The sequence below is a fragment of the Saccostrea cucullata genome, unplaced genomic scaffold (genome assembly GCF_032062105.1).
Source record: "Saccostrea cucullata isolate Sc308-1 unplaced genomic scaffold, CSIRO_AGI_Scuc_v1 ctg906, whole genome shotgun sequence".
NCBI lineage: Eukaryota > Metazoa > Mollusca > Bivalvia > Ostreida > Ostreidae > Saccostrea > Saccostrea cuccullata.
The window spans coordinates 246,817-267,148 of NW_026934443.1; the positions used below are offsets into that span (position 1 = coordinate 246,817).

At 34.7% G+C, this 20,332-nt stretch overlaps 2 protein-coding genes across 2 annotated transcripts; one reads left to right on the top strand and one right to left on the bottom strand.

The window, feature by feature from the left end:
• Positions 1-308: 308 nt before the first annotated feature.
• Positions 309-2,433, bottom strand: LOC134240752 (high mobility group protein HMGI-C-like). Its single transcript, XM_062722833.1, has 4 exons — positions 2,088-2,433; positions 1,479-1,553; positions 857-895; positions 309-659 (listed from the first exon to the last, which is right to left on the bottom strand). Exons 1-4 carry the CDS (start codon positions 2,178-2,180, stop codon positions 615-617), a joined length of 252 nt encoding a protein of 83 aa, XP_062578817.1. The 5' UTR covers positions 2,181-2,433; the 3' UTR covers positions 309-614.
• Positions 2,434-10,503: 8,070 nt separating this feature from the next.
• Positions 10,504-13,077, top strand: LOC134240744 (E3 ubiquitin-protein ligase TRIM71-like). The gene is made up of 2 exons (XM_062722827.1): positions 10,504-10,578; positions 11,401-13,077. Exon 2 carries the CDS (start codon positions 11,407-11,409, stop codon positions 13,075-13,077), a length of 1,671 nt encoding a protein of 556 aa, XP_062578811.1. The 5' UTR covers positions 10,504-10,578; positions 11,401-11,406.
• Positions 13,078-20,332: the final 7,255 nt, after the last annotated feature.

Below are 20,332 nucleotides of genomic sequence, written 5' to 3' on the forward strand. Positions count from 1 at the left end.
ACAAAACCAATTTATTAAGCAGTGTTTTTTAACGTGTTTATTCTTAGTTCTAATCATAGGCGGATCTTTCAAATTGCATGCATCCATGCACTCTGTGCCGTGGGTTTCTGACGTCAGTGTGTGGAAACCCATGATAACTTCCTATTGCACACTCATTTGCCATTCCCAAGAGAAGAAAACCTATTGTTTTCCAGATGATAATTATGCATGATGATGATCTAACAGAATTTAACTAATTCCCAATCTGACATAACCTCGGTCAAACATCACTTCTAATAAACCCAATTGTTTAAAACGCCATGAAACAGTTTTGCAAAAAGAATGTATATATTTATTAAAATGATGAAATGAGAGAAAAATGCCAATATATGGAGACAAGTGGAATATGCAGTGAAAATGAAACATGAACAGATAATACATGGATACATGAAGTAAATGCTTGAGGCAGTTAAGGAACGGGCATCTTCCATTAAAAAAAAATAAACTGAACTACATTGACTAAAATACAGATCCAGTCTTTGAACACATTAAAACAGTTACGGCAGCACATAGAAGTTTGGACACATATCAATGCTGTACATTATTTTAGGTCCTGTTGTCCCTAAACTCCGATCTCATTTTGATTTCTTTTCCTCCTTTGTTGGTGATGAAGGAGGAGTCTGCAACAGAAGGAAAATTGAAAGTAAACGGCAGATAAATACGGGTACCTAAGTATTAAATTAAAAAATCAATTTAATATGTTCCCTTTCCAATACAGTGTACCCTCTTCTGAAACAAGTGCGAACCTATCAATTATACACACGCCAGTGTAATTTTTTGCCATCTTACAATGGATTTATACGTAAAGCATACGTACCTTTCGAGGTCTTCCCCGGGTCCCTTTGGGTTTTTCCTCCTAACATGAAGAAAATTAAAATGAAATACTGAGTATGCATTAAAATATTTTTTTCTGTGAATAACAATAGCTATTTCTTTTCAATTTGTGTATTTTCTTAAAAAAAGAATTTAGACATTATATTTTTACACCTAAGAACGTTTTCAGGCATAGTAATGCTAAAGTAGGGTATCTAAAATTATTTTTAAAAAGTTTTGACGTTTGAATACATAATTGCCCTGAAGAATTTAAGTGCATTTTTTGTTATGGATAAAAGTTTCGGCGATTAGAAATTTAAAATGTAAGATTTTCATAAATGCTTCTTTCATTTCTTTATATAATTCATTTTTTTTTTAAAAAGGAATTTTTTCCTATTCTTTAAGAAAAATGCACCCTCTCTCTCTATGATAAAATTCACAACATAACTTTCTGTGTTGACAAGTTTTGCAGTACAAAGACTTGCCCCCGTTAATCTGACCCAGATAACAACGGATGTTTATCTCTGAGTGCTTGTTCAGTAGGTCAAATACCTAGAAATTCCAATTTTTTCAAAATGCGTGGGGAAATTTTTTAAAACCTCTTTTAATAACTTTTACTTTCGTACCGTAGATTTCGGTTTTTTAAAGCTGCCTTTTGGTCGCCCTCTTGGACGTTTGGGCTTGGGTTCCGCGTCTTCAGGCTGCAAACACAAAGACATAATCTCATTCTCTCTGAACAAAGGACCACGCTGCAGCACTGCAGCTAGTGTTCTCAGTGCTGCGTTGCTTTGTTCTTTGCATGACGATGTCCGGACGCATGCACATTCAAATAGGTGTGCTTTATTATTATTGTACTTTTTTGTTGCAAAAATAAATGTAAGCAAATTAATTATTATATAGTAAAATAATAAGTTCCACTTAATTAATTTCCATTGAACATGTTAAAGACAAGTTTTTTTCTCTACTGTGAAATTTTACACAAAAGCGCAATTATTGCATGGAAGATACAAAATGGGAATTGGAAACTCAACAATGTAACAACGAATGTTATTGTTACAACCCTGACAACAAAAACTGCATGGCAATGTGACCACCCAGCAAAACAGATAACCGGGGTTCAATGGTAATGTTATTATCTTCTATCTCTTCGTGCCTTTGTTACACAGAGCATTAGCACGTTCAAAGCCATTGATATCCATGGGGATCAGGCACGTATATAACAAAGAGAACCTTACCTCTTCTGTCTTTTCCTTTCGGGGTCTTCCCCGGCCCCTCTTCTGGGGCTCTTCTGAAGCTGTATCCTCCTTGCTATTTTCTCCCCCTTCCATTCTTCAAAGAAATGCCAGAAAGAATACCTCACGTGATTTCACCTTAGAACGTCAATATTTCATTTACTTGCTACCACGCACATGAAATCACCCACGATGATCAAACCATTGTAAAAATCTATGAATGAAACGTTTTTTTAAAGTCAGCTGTAGAATTCGACCCACATAAACCATGCGTAAATAGGTCAGAACCGTCTACAATGCAGTAAAATCTAGAGACCTTCCAAAAGCCTCGTTCCGCGCGAAATATCACGCAAAATCCCACAAGCATTCCAGAGTTTCGCTCATCCGATGAAGAGCACTTAAGGACCTTCAGCCAACGATAGGCCTTAGAAAACCAGGTCGTGATGTGGTCAGTGTGTCATTAATGCAAATGAAGCCAAGATCGAGTGATATTTCTTAAGTTAACCACTGCTAGACATTTGGCGGGAAAACACACGAGGACAACAGACGCTGTATAGGTGTGTAAGCAAAAATGTGTCAAGAAGCATTATAAAAATATTTAGCGATATTTATGGTAATTGTATGTATAGAAGTCGATTATTTTCAGAGAATATTTTTTGTGTCCATTTATTTTTAATATAAGAATTTTAAAATCTGTGAACGTGACTTGATTTGAGACCCTGTTTATTGCTGTCAATTTCATAGATATACTTAATGTTTTTTAAGTGTTATCGTTTCAGTTAAAGAAAATTTGAAAATTCCCATTACATAAGTCATTTCTCGATAACAATTGGCATGATAACATGAATAAGTTGAATTTTTTTTAAATTTATCATTTTAGAGGATTTTTTTAGTGTTATACACATGTACTATGCTATAAAACAGTTAACTAATGATGTAAAGTCGCATATTATTGTCCATAGAAACTTGTACAGGAAATAAATTGAACTCCTCTACTACAAGTGTATTACATTTTATATGATCCGATCATGTAGTTAAATGTCTGAATCTGTAGAGTGGATAAACCTACAAGGGATAAAGGATGACAGAGGATAAACGTTAACTCCTTATTTATGACAATTTTCTGGAAAAAAAAAGACATTGGACATTTGAACTTTGAACCAAAGGTATGAAAACATTTCCCACTTTTGCCCTCCCCCAATTAAAGTTATACAGTATGCTAGCGGGCCAACAAAAGGTCCCTTTACATCAATTTAAAAATTAATTAAGGTTTCATTATACTGAAACATCTAGGTTCTTTTTGCTTCTCTCTGTTAAATTTATTTCAATCCTACAATAGATGACATTTCTTTTTGGAAAACTTACAAACGTTATATGAATACACAAGACAAAATTGCCGACGCATCATTTGTTAATTCTTATTTGTGAATTGAACTTTTGCCGGATCAGTACTAGTGTATATAATCTGCCATTATTTCTAAAACAGTGGGATTGACAAATATGAAAAGACTCTTGAATGACCTTTCGGTCCGAAAACCAATTTCCCTCTGTGCACTGCGCACCATTTTTTGCCAACATATGAAATTCTTCATCATTAAAGGTGGTCTGTGAGGTTGCCAAAGGTGTTGTCCCCCCCCCCCCCCCCCCAGTTATAAATCAGTCATTGACTCTCACATCGCGTAGTAATCATCCGATGCTTTAATTTCCATACCAAATCCACTCATGCAATTTCCGGTTGACCTAGTTTTGTGGAACAATTTTCAACTTATTGTATGCTGCTAACTTAATGTCGTGGCTATCTATAGCAAACATTTTTATATTTGTTAATCTATTTACAACAATTTTTCATGAATGGAATTCATAAGCTTTTTATTATTTTCATTTTTTACATATTTCTCTAAGAAACCCCCTGTAGACGCCATTACGTCTGCTTTAGCACGCTCTTCAAGCGTCAAAGCCGAATGCGGTGTAACTTTTTTTCTGAATTTTTAATTAGAACTTATGTAAAAAACACAAATACAAAGAAAACATTGAATTGTTTTTCGAATATTTAACTTTTTCTATGAAATTGGTCACACTTCAGTAAACATTGTAGTAATTTATAAGGTTTGCCTTAAATATGCCCCCCCCTTTTTTTTTTTAATTAAAGTAAGATATTTATGTATCAAATAGACCATAAACAGGTTTTTAAAAGTAAAAAAATTAATTCTCATAGGTGGTGCGTTTGCAATTTTGTCTAGTGTAGTTCTATTAGAAGCCACATGTACACAAAATAATCAACAACTATCTTCTAGAAAAGCACCCTTAACATCTATCTTCAGAAGTTATTCCTCTTTGTTAAGATTTTCATAGAATAGTTTATCCTATCTGAAAAAACCGTAATGTTTTGTATGAATGTTATGGGTACATAACCGGAGATCATTGTAGGTAATCAGGGGTCATTGTAGATAATCGCAAACTAAAATAAAGAAGAAGAAAAATTACTATATCCACTATATATACATGCTATAGAAACTCGTCAACACCATCATTGTGTTTCTCAAGACAATTCATGACGCCTTGCATAAATAATTTATGCAACCTACCTAATCATATAACTGAACGTATAACTGAATATACAATGTTTGAAACTGATCTCTCACAGCAAACTTCTTAGAACGATCATAATTTAGTAAAATATTACAAATAACTAAAGAGAACAAAGTCAACTTGGTTTACTTGGCAAATTCTGTATTGAAATCTTTAAAAAAAATCTCAACAAAATTAACACGTGAAAATTAAAATCATAGATTAATTTGAGCGCTTCAGTTTGTTTCCCAAGAATATCTGTCGTTTTTTGTTAAAGTTTGTCTTCTAAAATCCAACATTGAATATAACTAATATATACATGTAAACGTTCACACAAATCGTTAAAGCACTTCACCTTCGTGGTCCAACAGCTTTTTTCTAAGCTCACAATTCATGTCTTTGAAAACGTTTTTCTGATTTTGTACGATGTGTTATACATAAAACGGGTGATTTACTAGTATGCTTATATTTTGGCGAAAAATTGTACCTTTTTAGTCAGTTCCTGAAACACTGCTTATCAAGTATATTCTCCATAAATGTCTAAATTCAAATTTTGTTTTGCCTTAGAATAATGCTCAATAGTAATTTAACGCAATTTCGATGACATAGAACACAGAAATGCCTGCTCCTATCATGGCAATCGACACTGGTACTGCTTCGTTCCCTCCATTTGAATCAGACAACCCGAACAACATATCGAAGAAAGAAGACCTATCATTCGAAGGAGGCGGCGGCGTCGTGGTCATGCTATCGCACGTCAAATTGGCTGGTACGACTGGACAGATATCTTCTAGTGTTTTTTCCGGAGGTCTCCAGTTGGCTAACTCGCAGCTCTTCATCAGACGATCAAAATTGGCGGGAGATGGCGCGAAAGCAGACTTTTGCATTTTATTGATATTGGCGTACGTCATAAATCCACTGGTCATGAGAGTAAGACCAATGATATATTCTTGGCCCACCTCAGTTTGGAAAGTCACTGCTGAACAGGGATGTTTGGTATCGATGTCTTCAATTATGAGTTCTCGGGGTATTTGGTAGTTCTCACCTTTCAGAACACAATAAACTTCAAACCGACTGTCCAGAGCGTTTGGATGCCGCAGTTTGGCGTGAACGGTGTCCTTTCCCCAAACTACAACATCAGACAGGTATAGAATCTCTTCCATGGACAACCACCTTTTCGGAAAACAGTTGACCGGTTCTTCCGATTCAGCTGGTGCGCCGAATGAAAGGCCAGTGGCAACAGCCATGAGCAAACCTGTCAGCAGCATGATGTTTCGTTTGTGGCGAGGGGTCTACTGATCCAATTCTTCACGAATCTTAACTATAACATAGATGCTTACCTGTACATATATCGTTATGGCAATTAATTTTATTAAACTAGCTTATTTCTTAGATGACGCACTGTAGTCCCCAAATCCTATTGACTCTCTATTGAGTTAATTATACTAATGAATAAATAATGTGATTGGTTACTATTAATAGTAGATATTGTTTTTTTTTATAAAGAATAATTTTCAAAAACTTGCGTTTGACTACCACCCAAACATGTAAATTATATATGCACAACGTCTAAGCTGATTTATGTTTTATCAAATATTGTCATAAATGGAAGTGACTTTATCAAGGTCGACCAGTTTGTATTGGGAAATAAAGCCTTACGTACTTGCATACTAGTAGCTAGGTATCGAGTCTGAAGCATTTAAGCCGTTATAAAGTATAAATTACAAGAAGGAATTGGTTTTAAACAACATGACCATTCAAACTTTTATACCTTGTCTGTGTTTGAGGAATTTCTTATGTCTTAACAAAACCTTTACCGCAAAGAACTTTAAGCTCTGTATCTTGTTTGTTAATCAACAAATGATGCTCAAATTTTTACTAATCAATAGATGATGCCTTCGATAGGAATCCTAAACATTAAAATTGTTTTCAAACATTCAGTTGAAACTGTGTCCATGCCCCTTTAAGGAAAGAATAAATGATGCGGCCAAAAATTAACGAATTCAAATGCTTTGCACAAAATGTATTGAAATTATCGAGAGGCTCATGAAGACAAGAGCTGTCAAATGATTCAGTTCTAGACGATTATTCTTCAGATCACCTCTAAAGAACAATAACTGTTTGCTACTGAATGTCTGTTGACAAACAACAAGGAAGAACAAGGTCAACTGATTTATACCCAGATCAAACTAGTGATTTTCAGGGAAATATGCTACTGATACATGGAATGAAAGAGGAGATGAGAGGTTTGCTAATAGTAGAAGGGAATCTACGCCAAAAGTAGAAGAGACTTTATGCCTATAGTAAAAAGATAATCCATGCCAAATATAGAAAAGAATTAATGCCAATAGTAGAAGAGAATCTTTGCCAACAGTAGAAGAGAATCAATGCCACAATGAAAATTGTTCGCAGTTTTCGTAATTTTAAAGTTTGGTTCAAGCTGTTAAAAACTGACAATTGTATCTTGAAAATGTGTTACAAATAGTTGTTCAATAAATGTTAATATTCCGGCAGACACTCTGATAATTGGGTTGTAAATATCAAACAAAAACTTTATGAGAATGAACTTGGATTTATCTGACTTGAACAAGACAAAGAAATGATTAATAAACAATTTCCTATAATCAAACAAAGAATAACATGCAGATAATTTCATACAAAATCTCATGGCAGAAATTAATTGTTCAACAAAATGCATTTTTCACAAACACATTGTGAATTATTTAACATTGCAATATTTAAAAAGAAATTCAATACCTCATGGATTTCTCAAAAAACAAATGCGAAACAGGGTGTTCGATTTTCGGAATGCGTCCAGTATGAACAATAATGGACTTTATTTAATAACTTATTGGAGGAATTACAGATTTTGTAAGACATTTTGTTAAAAAAAACCACAAAGATGAAAATTTATTTTGTTTGAATTTGAACATGGTAACAATATAATGAAAGAATTTTATGTATTCCTATTCAAAGGGAAAAAAAAATCCTGCACATGATGGAATATAAATTACATTTGTACAACTCACAATGAATGTCAAAGATGGAAAAATTCCGAATTTTAGTAAAAATGTAACTTACACCAATTAACACACATTGGGATATCACTTCTCCGTTTAATGCCTTCTACTAGAGAATCGCGCATTCTTCTTTCTCACTAGCACTTTGAAGAATATGCATCCTTTCTGCAGGAGCACAACCACTTTTTCTTCTATTAAATGATTGCAAGGCTGTTTGGTAAATAACTTCAAATTGGTCTTTAACTTCAGCGGCAAACTATAGTATTGAATTCTTGAAAACTCAACACCTAGACTCTTAAAGGATGCAAACATTAACGGTGGGTACTGTGCAACATTTAATTTGGATATCTGTTTGTTAACTGAGTCACTGCTCATTTACATATTTGCTCTTTTTTTTGGCAATAAGCCTCCTCAACCTTTTCTAAATCATCTACATGTTGATGGTTTATATTACCAAAAGAGTACTTCTGTATCCTCTAAAAGAAAATCAGCTTCTTGAAAAGAAAATCTATGCCAAAAATTGAAAAAAAATCCACTTTGAGTTTATTATCTTGACAATTTTAAGCTCAAAATTCAAACTATCACATGAGAATGACATCTGAAAGAATACTATAATTATGCGGATTTCTCATCACATCTGAATATGTTTTGTATCAGAAAAAAGTTTCTCTTTCGGAAGAAGACAAGCTTTCAAAACAAAAATGGTGTTTTTACGCCTTGTGGTTAAATATTCATTATTCAGTTATTTACTAAAATAGTACTTATCTGTCACTGTTCACTAAATGACCAATTCAATATTAAATGTAACTTTCATACCTTTGTAAAAACAACCTTTACCCGAGCCAGTCCAATAGGTAGACATTGCTTACTAAATGAAATGGATGAGAAACAATGAAAAAGAATTGTGAACACAAAAGAGTAAATTAATATTTTCAGACTACCCCGGGTAGGTTTAATGCCTCAAATTGTCCATTCTGTGAGTTAAAAAGAACTTTTGGCGGACAAGCTCAGTATGTTCTCTGAAAGAAATGCGAAACAGGGTGTTCTGTTTCCCTGCAGCCTGAGTTTTTGTTCTTTCGACTGAATCTGGACTTTATTTAATAACTTATTGGAGGCTACGCTCCATACAAACCTCGGATTTGTTTGGTGGAGGAATACGCATCAGGTCGATACATTTCTCTGCTGGTGCCGGTGCCTTGTAACTCATTTCATATTTTGCTCTGCATAAACAGGTAAAGGAAAAATTTTTTGTACATGATAGAATATAAATTATATTTCTTACAACTCACAATGAATGTCAAAGAAGTGCAAGGAAAAATTCCGAATTTTATTAAAAGTGTAAACTTGAAAGCAAAATACATTGGGATATCACTTCTCCGTTTAATTTGCCTGATATTCAAATAAGTTCACATTCTTTCTCACTAGCACTTTGAAGAATGGTGTCATCCTTAGTCTGCACGAGCACAACCACTGGTTCCACTTCCTGAATTAAATGATTGCAAGGCATAATGTTTGGTAAATAACTATCAGTTAATTGTTCTTTAATTCAGACGGCAAACCGTTGGATTGAGTTTGAATTCTTGAAAACTTCACACCTAGACTCTTAAAGGATGCATATATTATATCATATGTTTGAAACTGTCAATTGCAACATTTAATTTAGATATCTGTCTGTTAAATGAGTCACTGCTCGTTTACATATTTCCTCTTTTGTTGGCAAAAAGCCTCAATCTTTTCTAAATCATCTACAAGTTGATGGTTTATATTACCAAAATACTTCTGTTTCCTCTTTCTCAGCTTCTTGAAAAGAGTATCGCTAGCCTTGACCAAAAATTGAAAAAAAAATCCACGTTGAGTTTATTTTCATAGCAATTACAGGGAGCGTCAAAATTAAAAAACTATCACATAAGAATGACATCTGAAAGATTAGATATAATTATGCTTTTTTCTCATCACATCTGAATCTGTTTTGTATCAGAAAAAAGTTTCTCTTTCCGAAATAGGCAGCTTTACAAAACAAAAAGTGTTTTTACCTTGTAATATATAAATATAAATTATTCAGTTATTTACTAAAATAGTACTTATCTGTCACTGTTCACTAAATGACCCATTCAATATTAAATGTAACTTTCATATCTTTGTAAACAACCTATACCCGAGCCAGTCCAATAGGTATACATTGCTTACTAAATGAAATGGATGAGAAACAATGAAAAAGAATTGTGAACACAAAAGAGTAAATTAATATTTTCAGTATGTTAAATGCCTCAAACTGTCCATATTGTGAAAAGAAAGAACTTTTGTCGAGCTCAGTATGTATCAGAGTTTTTGTTCTTTCGATGTTTGTGGTTCTGGGTTCAGACAATTTACTTAAATTCAAATACTTTCCATACAAACCTATATTTTTTGGTAACACAATACGGAATCAGGTCGATACATTTCTCTGCTGGTGCCGGTGCCTTGTAACTCATTTCATATTTTGCTCTGCATAAACAGGTAAAGGTATTTAATTTTTTTTAACTTGGTAAATTCTTCATTTTATATTTCTTTTAATTATAGTCTTGTCCCCAAAAACATGTTGGACGTGCCACAAAGTAATTCGGATTTCAGTATTACATTTGAATGATATTCAAATAAGTTCACATGACGGATAAATATATATATATATGGACACACCACTGATATTTAGAGATTAGTTTGCTAAATTTTACTTGGCTTTCAAATAGGCCTAAACCGAAAGTAGGTTCACACTTCCTGAATCACATTTTATTCTAATCTGCATAATGTTATGATGTTGCCAGCACTATCAGTTAATTGTTTTTAATGATTTAGACAAGTTGAAGCCGTTGGATTGAGTTTGAGCAATCGAGGGGACGTTCAGGAGGGGCATAATAAACGGATTTTAGGTACGATATTTACCGATATATTTATATCATATGTTTGAAACATTTCGTCAACTGAATTTAATTTTGAATTGATTTGTTGATGTATTATCTGGGTCACAGGTACTTGACGTTTTAAATCTTTCCTTTAGTAGACAAAAATATATATCTTGCTAAAAATAATAATTATTGAATATATCACTATGGTAATTTTTTATGCATATTAATTTTTTATCATATTTAAAGAAAGAGGAAAATCTGAATATTTTTGAAATTTTTTTTTAAGAGGATATTGTCTGCTAAAAATTTTAAAAAATTGAAAAATTCAGGTTTTTTTTAGATAAACCAACACTGATTTTTTCATAGCATTACACGGATATATACACAGTTATTTTTGTGTAACAAAAATTATTTTTTTATGGAACGCCAAATAAATAAACATTCAAATATTTGAACCTGTTTTCAGTTCATTGTATCTATCTTCAAATCATTCATTCTTTAAATCAGTTAATGGTAGGTATGATTCAATTATACCTCAAAATTCATTTGAATATAGGTACAATTGATTTGAAGATAAATAATTGAGTTAAATATAGGCAGCCGAATGTATTAATAATTGACTTAAAGATAGGTGCAATTCATTTGAATCTATCTTTAATTATAACGAAAAAAATACAAATTATGGGTGTGATACTAGACGTGGGTAAAATATTTTTTCTTTCTTATTGAAAATGCAATCATAATAGCAAATTATTTCCTAATACTAGTAACTTAACATCTAACATATACGTTTTTTATGAAATTAAAACAAAAAACATTGAAATTCTCATTATTTTCAGGTACAAGTGAAATATGGTCGAAGGTGGTATTGGTTTATCCGCGGTTTTGTGTGATCTCTGTGAAAACGAACCGGCACAGTCCTTCTGTCGTACTTGCAGTGGAAATCTGTGTGATAAATGCACTACAGAACACAAAAGCAAGAAGATTTTCTTCCGCCATGATGTTGTCAAAATGACGCTAACAAGACAAATAGAAAAAGATGGATATGGGTATTGCAGCCAGCATCCAGAGAGCAAATATGAATTGTGTTGTCATGAATGTACCATGCCCGTGTGTACAAAATGCATAGCTGGAGTTCACAATGGTCACAAAATGACTGATATTTCTAGTGCTTACATTGAGGCTAAAGGCAAAATAACATCAAAAGTAGAAAGAATGGAGACATCTCATTATGCAAAGCAAAGAAAACAGCTAGATGATCTGGACAATATTTTGAATGACATTAACAAACGGACGAACAACGTTGAACAAGCTGTTTTAAGCCGCTCAAAAGAACTTGCAGATCTTGTTCATGAAATTGAGAAAGAGGTTTTACAGAAAATATCTAAGGAAAAAGAAGATGCTTTCAAACTCATCCTATCCTATAAAGAAGAAATAACAGAACACCTCTCTTCTTTAAGAACACTTCAGAATATGATGTTACAAGAAAGAGACTCCAAATGCATGACGGACCTGATTTTGTACACGAAGAACAATCTCGAAGTTTCCAGTGATGAAAAAAAGTTTCTGAAATTTGATTTAACACCTTCTGTGCTCAATGTAACAAAGCAATTCCCGGATGAATTAAGACATTTGTTTGGTTTGTACCTTCCTTCTACTATGGTAGTTAAGGGTAGAAAACAAATCATGAAGTCAGCAAAAGAAGTAGCAAGATTTAAATCTGCGATACAGCATCCTATTGGTTTAGCTTGTTCTCCATTAAATGTTGACCTTACTTGGATTCGTGGAGATGAAGCAGAAATTAAGAAAGTAGATATACAAGGTAATGAAAAGGCTACTGTCAAGACTCTCACAAAACTAGGGCGGCCTTCAGGTCTTATCGAGTTAGACGACGAAAGCATATTTTTCAGTGATTTAGATAATAAAATGGTGAAAAGGTTATCCAAAGATTTGCAAGAAGAAGCAACCATGAGATTTGATTGGTATCCAATGGGACTGTGCATCAGCCGAAGCGGTCACATTCTCTTGTGCGCTGCTTTTCTACCATGGCAAGCCACAGACGCTAGTGACCGTGGAAAGGTTTTGAGAATGAGCTTCAAGGGAGTAACACTGCAAGAAATAATGAAAGACGGTGAAGAAAAACACTTGTATTGCAGACCTATTTGTATTTCCGAAAATATCAACCAAGATATTTGCGTATCAGATGTCTACAAACATTCTATTGTCGTTGTTGATAGAACTGGCCTCTTTCGATTTGTCTACAGTGGTGGGGGCTTTTATGAGAACAGAGAAGATTTTGAACCTACCGAAATAGATACTGACAGTCTAGGAAACATTGCTGCTGCAGACGTTATGAACAATTTGGTTCATTTAGTGGACATTAATGGTAATCTTTTAAAGTATTTGTTAACCACCAAGGACGGTATTTCTGAGCCAAGAGGATTAAAAGTTGACAACGAAGACAGAATTTGGATAACGGAGGAAATGTCTGGTTACGTAAAAATATTCAAATATTTGGAATAGAATGAATGCTTTAATTATGAGAATTACGATGTCGACTTGTTTGTTGTTTTTTAAATACAGTCTCAATGTGAATGACAAGTTCTCGAGAGGAACGTTAAACAGCAAGCAAACGAACAAAAGCAGTAGATTAAAAAATAGCATAATATAGATGTGCATTGTTGCCTCGTTTGGAGACAGACTTGACGATCTCAATGATATGTTTGCAAAGACTAATATTGTACAATTAAAATAACTTAATTATAAGAATTAAATCTTTTGTAGTGTATATTTCTAGTATTTGCTAAAAGAAATTGTTGTGTATTTTGTTTTATCCAAACATTGTTCTTCCCTTTTCAGGCGTAGTAACTTGTTGATTAAAGCTTCCTGTATCAGAGATAAGATAGATAAGAAGAATCATATTTTTCGACTATTGACTATTATTTGATTTAATTTTAGCTCATCTGAGTTGAAATTTAAAGTGTGATTTTTTTATTAATACTTTGTCCTTCGTCCACAGCTCCGTCCGTCTTAATCCGTAAAATTTCACATTTTCACATCTTCTCAAATCACTGGACAAATGGTATAAAGCATTCTTGGGTTAAGGGGAGCTTAAAATATAAAAATATGAAGTGTAAAATCTAAATTCTTTAAACCATGTCCCCCAGTGGTATGACAGAGCCACAATATGGGGTCAAAATTTTACATTGTAATATGCAGTAAATGTTTTGGTTTAAAAATGTTCTTCCCAAGAAGCACTGGGTCAGAAATGCTGAAACGCATGTGTCCGATCCTTGGGTAGAGTAGATTTATTTTTTTTCAATTCATGGCCCTTTTGGCAGGATTGGGGAACAATAAACATTTTTAGTCTGTGTTCGAGGGCAACATGCGTTTGCCGAACCCAGAACTAAACTATTTGACTATCGGCAGATAGGTTGGTTCGAGGGTCGACCAAACGCATTTTGCCCGTGAACATACTACACATGTAGTAGTCAATCAATGTTTTGTTATACCTTTCATTTTATTTTTTTTGGACATATGTGTATCTTGTACTGTCTTCCGTTATGTACCATCAGGTCCGACACTGTTGAACACCATCGAATGAAATGAAAGTAAGCTCCGCCCATTCTGTGACGTAAGCAGTCCAACATTTTAACATCTTACTCAGCGGTCAAACATCGAGTTTTTAATGCCCGCTCAGCAAATAAACAGAAATATTAGACTTTTTCCGTATAGATTTGTATAGGAACACAACTTTAAAGTTCTAATATGTACTACATATGTATATGTATGGGGGAATGTGATGAAAAAACATGACCCCAGGTAAGCATTGTGGTCCATGGGTATCTTTTAAAGAAAGGTGCACACAAGAACGACAACCAACCTCAAAAGTCTATTAAAACACTCTTTTAAAACAATGTCAATTGGGAGAAAAGATGCATGGGAAAGTCATAAAGGAGTAACCAATCATCTTAATTGGTCACACAGTTTTGAGCTCCTTGGCATAATTGGGCGAACGAAAAAAAAAAACTGTAGATAATTCATTATGAAATAATGGCTTAGCAATTAGTATTTAAACTCTAGATAATTAATATTCGACAATAGACTGTGTTTGTTGACAAGGTCATCGATCATATCGAATGGTAAATTTTAATTTTAACTGAGGCAAAAAGTAATAAAGTTGACAACGAAGACAGAATATGATTAACAAAATGACAACTAGATATTGGTTAGCTTATTTTTTTAATAGTACATGTGTATTGTGATTGTGAATGTTTAAAGATAGAAGAAAATTTCACTCGAATGTTCAACTACAAGACTAGTGAACACCATCTCTATGCTTTTAACCTTGCTTATTGATTTGTAATTGGTAAGAGGTTTAACGTCAAAAAATTATAAAAGAAAGAGAACATAGGTTGAACAAATATGTGTCGGATCAAAAAGTAAAACAGGAGGTGCACAGTGGCAATATGTATTAAAGATTCTGTGAAAGTTTCATTAAATTTCACTTAGTGGTATAAGAGGAGTTGCTGATAAGATATCGGTACCCCAAAGCGTAAGAGACAGACATATGGACGGACATACCGATTACAGTACACCCTCAACTTTTCAAGCGGGGGTATAAAAAGAAGTAAATTTACATTTATCACTCCATAAATAAAAGGTTCTTGCAAAAGTTCGTATTTGTGTCAAACTTTCTTCTCTTGCGTTTCCTGTATTATTGCAGATACCGAACACCATATGTCACTCAATCCAAATTGTTAGATTTATTATATTATTACGCTTGCGCAGTAAAATTAATCCAAACTCATACAAAATCTAGATTTTTTTTATCGAACAATACATTTTACTTTAAAGATGCAACCAATTGAAAACGAGCTTATATTAATTATTTAGGTTCAAGGATTCCTTTGGAATTTTCTGCCCTTTCTCTCACACATGCATGGTAAAAATATATTAAAAGTTTATCCCTACTTAATTGTGATAAAACACCAACTGTTGGCAACACAATTGCTCCAGAAGATGCTTTCATACATTAAGCAGCTTTTATTATACACGGATAAAGCATCTTGTATAAAAGGAAATATATTCCCCTTGCAAGAGTATGTTGGTTCAGTCTGTGAACGTTGTTTTAACAGTCGAAACTTCAGTATAGACGAACAGTTAGGCCCTACGTTTGTAAATTATTGATATCTTGCTTTTTAAAAGCAAAAAATGAAAACGGGTCTATTTTTCTTGATTGAGTTTGCATATCTTGGGTATTTCTCAATGTAAGTACTTTTCGCCCTCATTTTTTATCTTTTAAACATTACTTGATGACATTGAGGGAAATATACAAAATAAAGCTTATTTGAATGGTCAATAGCTATCTATAGCTAACGTCAATTTTAGGGTGGGGGGGGGGCATGCAAAATCCAAACAGACATGTAAAAAAAAAATCTTAGGTTACAAAAAAATTATCTTCACTTAACATGATAAATGTGTTTTTGATTACTCTGGCATGTATCTTACGTTTTCAAAATTTCGTATTTTTCGTATTACGTATTCAAAATTAACTGCAATCAATGGACATGGAATTGTAAGCCTAATCATGAATTGGCAATACACAAGTCATAATTGTATAATTTTAATAATGATTTCTTAGCGGTATTCTAAAATTAGCGCATCGTTGTTCGCGCCAAAACCGACTCATACAATATTTAATAAGTAAAAACGTCAAAACCTTATGTTATATTCTGTCAAACGTCGAAGTAAACTGATTGTGCGATAAGGTCTGTAATCTTTTACGAGGATAGTATATGAATGTGTATTTCATTTTTTGTCTTAATATGCTGTATGAATTGCATATATATATATATATATATATATATATATATATATATATATATATATATATATATATATATATATATATAGCACTAAAAAAACAAACAACACTGTATATCCTAAATGTCGGATCTATCAAGTAGATACAAGGTCACGGATGGAAATTTATAAAAAGCACTAAAAATGACCAACGACACGAACAATAAAAATTGTCAAATTTTCGGGACGCCCTGTCCCTTCCTCAGGACAAAGAAAAGAGTTAAAAAGTCATAAGAACAAAGGAAAAAGCGAAACAAAAAACAACTAGCACTACTACTAAACTACTAAACACTATATATTTACATACTAAGTTACATGTTGATTTGGAATTTTTTAAGAACACTATTAAAGAAAGAATCCGGACGGCTATGAAATGCGTCCAGTCTATCGGGTATACTCGGGTGAAGTGCGATTTACATAATTGAACGAATTAATTATGCTAATTAATTAGGACAATCAGTAAGTCGTACATTGTTTCATTCTCTCAAAATGGCGTAACTATACTTGATAAAGAATAACCAAAGAAAAATAATATAGAAGGGGCATTTTAACATATGAATTATGATCTATTATAAATTTTAATTTGAAATGTTTTAGGACTGATTATCGGTAAAAAATAATTAATAATTAATTAACAAAGGCGTAAGCAATACATAGTTATGTGGGTTGTTCGAGAGTTGGTGACGCAAATTAACTGTGGAGTTTACACTAAATTGAGAGAATAATCTTGTTTGGTATCATCAGGAATCGGGTCTAATTTACGTTCATTCTGGTGAAGTCATTCAGTTTGTTAATACCATTGGGGCGGAATGACTTCAATCTGTGCATCCAGAACTTTTCTTTGCTTTTTCTCTGAGCGTCTGTCCATCTTGGGTTATGATCAATCACCACTACTGTCATGTCCTCCCATTTGTGACCCTCAAGGTTGAAATGTTCCCCAACGGGTTCATTGAGTTTTTTGGTCCTAATGGTCGAACGGTGGTTATTGACTCTCCTGCGGAGATCTCCTGTTTCACCAATATACTGTTTGGAGCAAACTTTGCAACTGATGAGATAAATGCAGTTGTCAGTATGACAGGACAAACTTCCTAGTATTTTGTAGCTGCGGCCTGTAACAGGGCTGTTAAAACTGTCTGTGTCAGTGCTGTGCTTACAAAGAAGACATCTTCAGAGCAAGTTGCGGGCATTGTAGCCTCTTTTGCATAGGTGGGACTTAAGAAGACCACTTTGCTCCTGATATAAGCCAGGGGACGAACAGATGCGTCGAATTCTGGTGGCTAGACCCTTAGGCACTCCCTTAAAAGTGTGTGGGGGATGACAGCTAGTGGGCATAAGATATAGGTGGGAATCTGTGGGTTTGGTGTGGAGACTGAATTCGATTTCACCATCAATCAGGGTAGATGTGGTATCTAGAAATACGTTTTTCGAATTAGATACGTCTACTGTAAATTTGATCGACTGATGAAAGGTGTTGGCAAACGTAATGAATGCCTCGAGGCTCTCGCGGCATTCCACCCACTTCATCTCTATATCGTCAATGAAACGCAACCAGCTATGGGGCCTAAATGGTGCTTGAAGTAACAAGTTGCGTTCCAGTCTGCCCATGAAGACATTGGCATAAGACGGTGCCATTTTCGTACCCATAGCAGTTCCATTAACCTGCAGGTAATGTTCTCCATTAAACATGAAGTTGTTGAACTTGAGAACGTGTTCAAGGAGCTTGGCAAGGGACTCGGTAGAAGGAATTTGTATGGACCTACTATCCCAGACTTCTCTACAGGCTTCGATACCCTCATCGTGCGGAATATTGGTGTACAAAGATGTGACGTCCATAGTCACGAGGAGGGTATGATCTGGGAGGCCAGTAGAGGGCGTCTTGTTAATGTAGTCCGTGGTGTCCTTGAGATAGGATGGCAAATTCTCTACGTGTGGACGGAGATGTAAATCAATGAATTCAGAAATTTTCTCCGTGGGGTGTCCAATTGCGCTGACTATGGGACGACCTGGCATGCCTTCTTTGTGTATTTTAGGAAGCAGATAGAATTTTCCTGGTCTACAGTCAATAGGATTTAAGGTCTCGTAGACGTTGATACCAATCTCATTTTTCTCAAACATATCGTCAAGAGTTTTGGTAATGGCGGTGGAGAATTCTTTAGTAGGGTCAGAGTCCAGTTTCTTATAGAAACGTTCGTCTGAGAGTTGTCTTTGGGCCTCCGCCATGTAAGTCTCTTTATCCAGTACGACAACTGTAGAGCCTTTGTCTGCTTTCTTGATTACAATGTCATCCCGATTTTTTAATGATTGTAAGGCAGATCTCTCTTCCTTACTCAAATTGTCGGGAGTCTTGTCTGGCACTGAAAGGAGCTTCTCTATGTCTGACTCAACGGCGTCAATATACGACTCAAGCGCGCCACACTTGCCCGGTGCAGGTTCCCAGTCACTCTTGGGCCTATAGAGTTTGTATTCCTCTAGATCGTGTAAATCTGGCTTGGAAGAGTCGTATGAATTATTATGAATAGATACCACATCTACCCTGATTGATGGTGAAATCGAATTCAGTCTCCACACCAAACCCACAGATTCCCACCTATATCTTATGCCCACCAGCTGTCATCCCCCACACACTTTTAAGGGAGTGCCTAAGGGTCTAGCCACCAGAATTCGACGCATCTGTTCGTCCCCTGGCTTATATCAGGAGCAAAGTGGTCTTCTTAAGTCCCACCTATGCAAAAGAGGCTACAATGCCCGCAACGTACAAACAGCTATTGATGAGATGGCGGGACATGACAGGCAAAACCTATTACGCTACAAAGAGAAAGAAAATAGCGGTAGGGTCCCTCTGGTAACCACATACCATCCCGTCCTTAAGAACCTAAGCGGTATCCTTCAGCAGAACCTACCAATTCTCCATTCAAACAAACGAATGGCAGAGATCTTTAAGGAACCCCCATTGGCTGCATACAGACGCCCTAGGAACCTAAAGGACATGGTAGTAAGAACCAGACTGGACAACCCATTACCTAACGGGGGCTTTAAGACTTGCTCTGACAGAAGATGTCTTCTTTGTAAGCACAGCACTGACACAGACAGTTTTAACAGCCCTGTTACAGGCCGCAGCTACAAAATACTAGGAAGTTTGTCCTGTCATACTGACAACTGCATTTATCTCATCAGTTGCAAAGTTTGCTCCAAACAGTATATTGGTGAAACAGGAAATCTCCGCAGGAGAGCCAATAACCACCGTTCGACCATTAGGACCAAAAAACTCAATGAACCCGTTGGGGAACATTTCAACCTTGAGGGTCACAAATGGGAGGACATGACAGTAGTGGTGATTGATCATAACCCAAGATGGACAGACGCTCAGAGAAAAAGCAAAGAAAAGTTCTGGATGCACAGATTGAAGTCATTCCGCCCCAATGGTATTAACAAACTGAATGACTTCACCAGAATGAACGTAAACTAGACCCGATTCCTGATGATACCAAACAAGATTATTCTCTCAATTTAGTGTAAACTCCACAGTTAATTTGCGTCACCAACTCTCGAACAACCCACATAACTATGTATTGCTTACGCCTTTGTTAATTAATTATTAATTATTTTTTACCGATAATCAGTCCTAAAACATTTCAAATTAAAATTTATAATAGATCATAATTCATATGTTAAAATGCCCCTTCTATATTATTTTTCTTTGGTTATTCTTTATCAAGTATAGTTACGCCATTTTGAGAGAATGAAACAATGTACGATTTACTGATTGTCCTAATTAATTAGCATAATTAATTCGTTCAATTATGTAAATCGCACTTCACCCGAGTATACCCGATAGACCGGACGCATTTCATAGCGGTCCAGATTCTTTCTTTAATAGTTTTCTTAAAAAATTCCAAATCAACATGTAACTTAG

Coding starts and splice junctions, on each gene's coding strand:
- LOC134240752 (XM_062722833.1), bottom strand. CDS start 2,180: ATGGAAGGGGGAGAAAATAGCAAGGAGGATACAGCTTCAGAAGAGCCC. Junction 1,554..2,087: donor GAAAGGAAAAGACAGAAGAG/GTAAGGTTCTCT, acceptor TTGTGTTTGCAG/CCTGAAGACGCGGAACCCAA. Junction 896..1,478: donor TTAAAAAACCGAAATCTACG/GTACGAAAGTAA, acceptor TCTTCATGTTAG/GAGGAAAAACCCAAAGGGAC.
- LOC134240744 (XM_062722827.1), top strand. CDS start 11,407: ATGGTCGAAGGTGGTATTGGTTTATCCGCGGTTTTGTGTGATCTCTGT.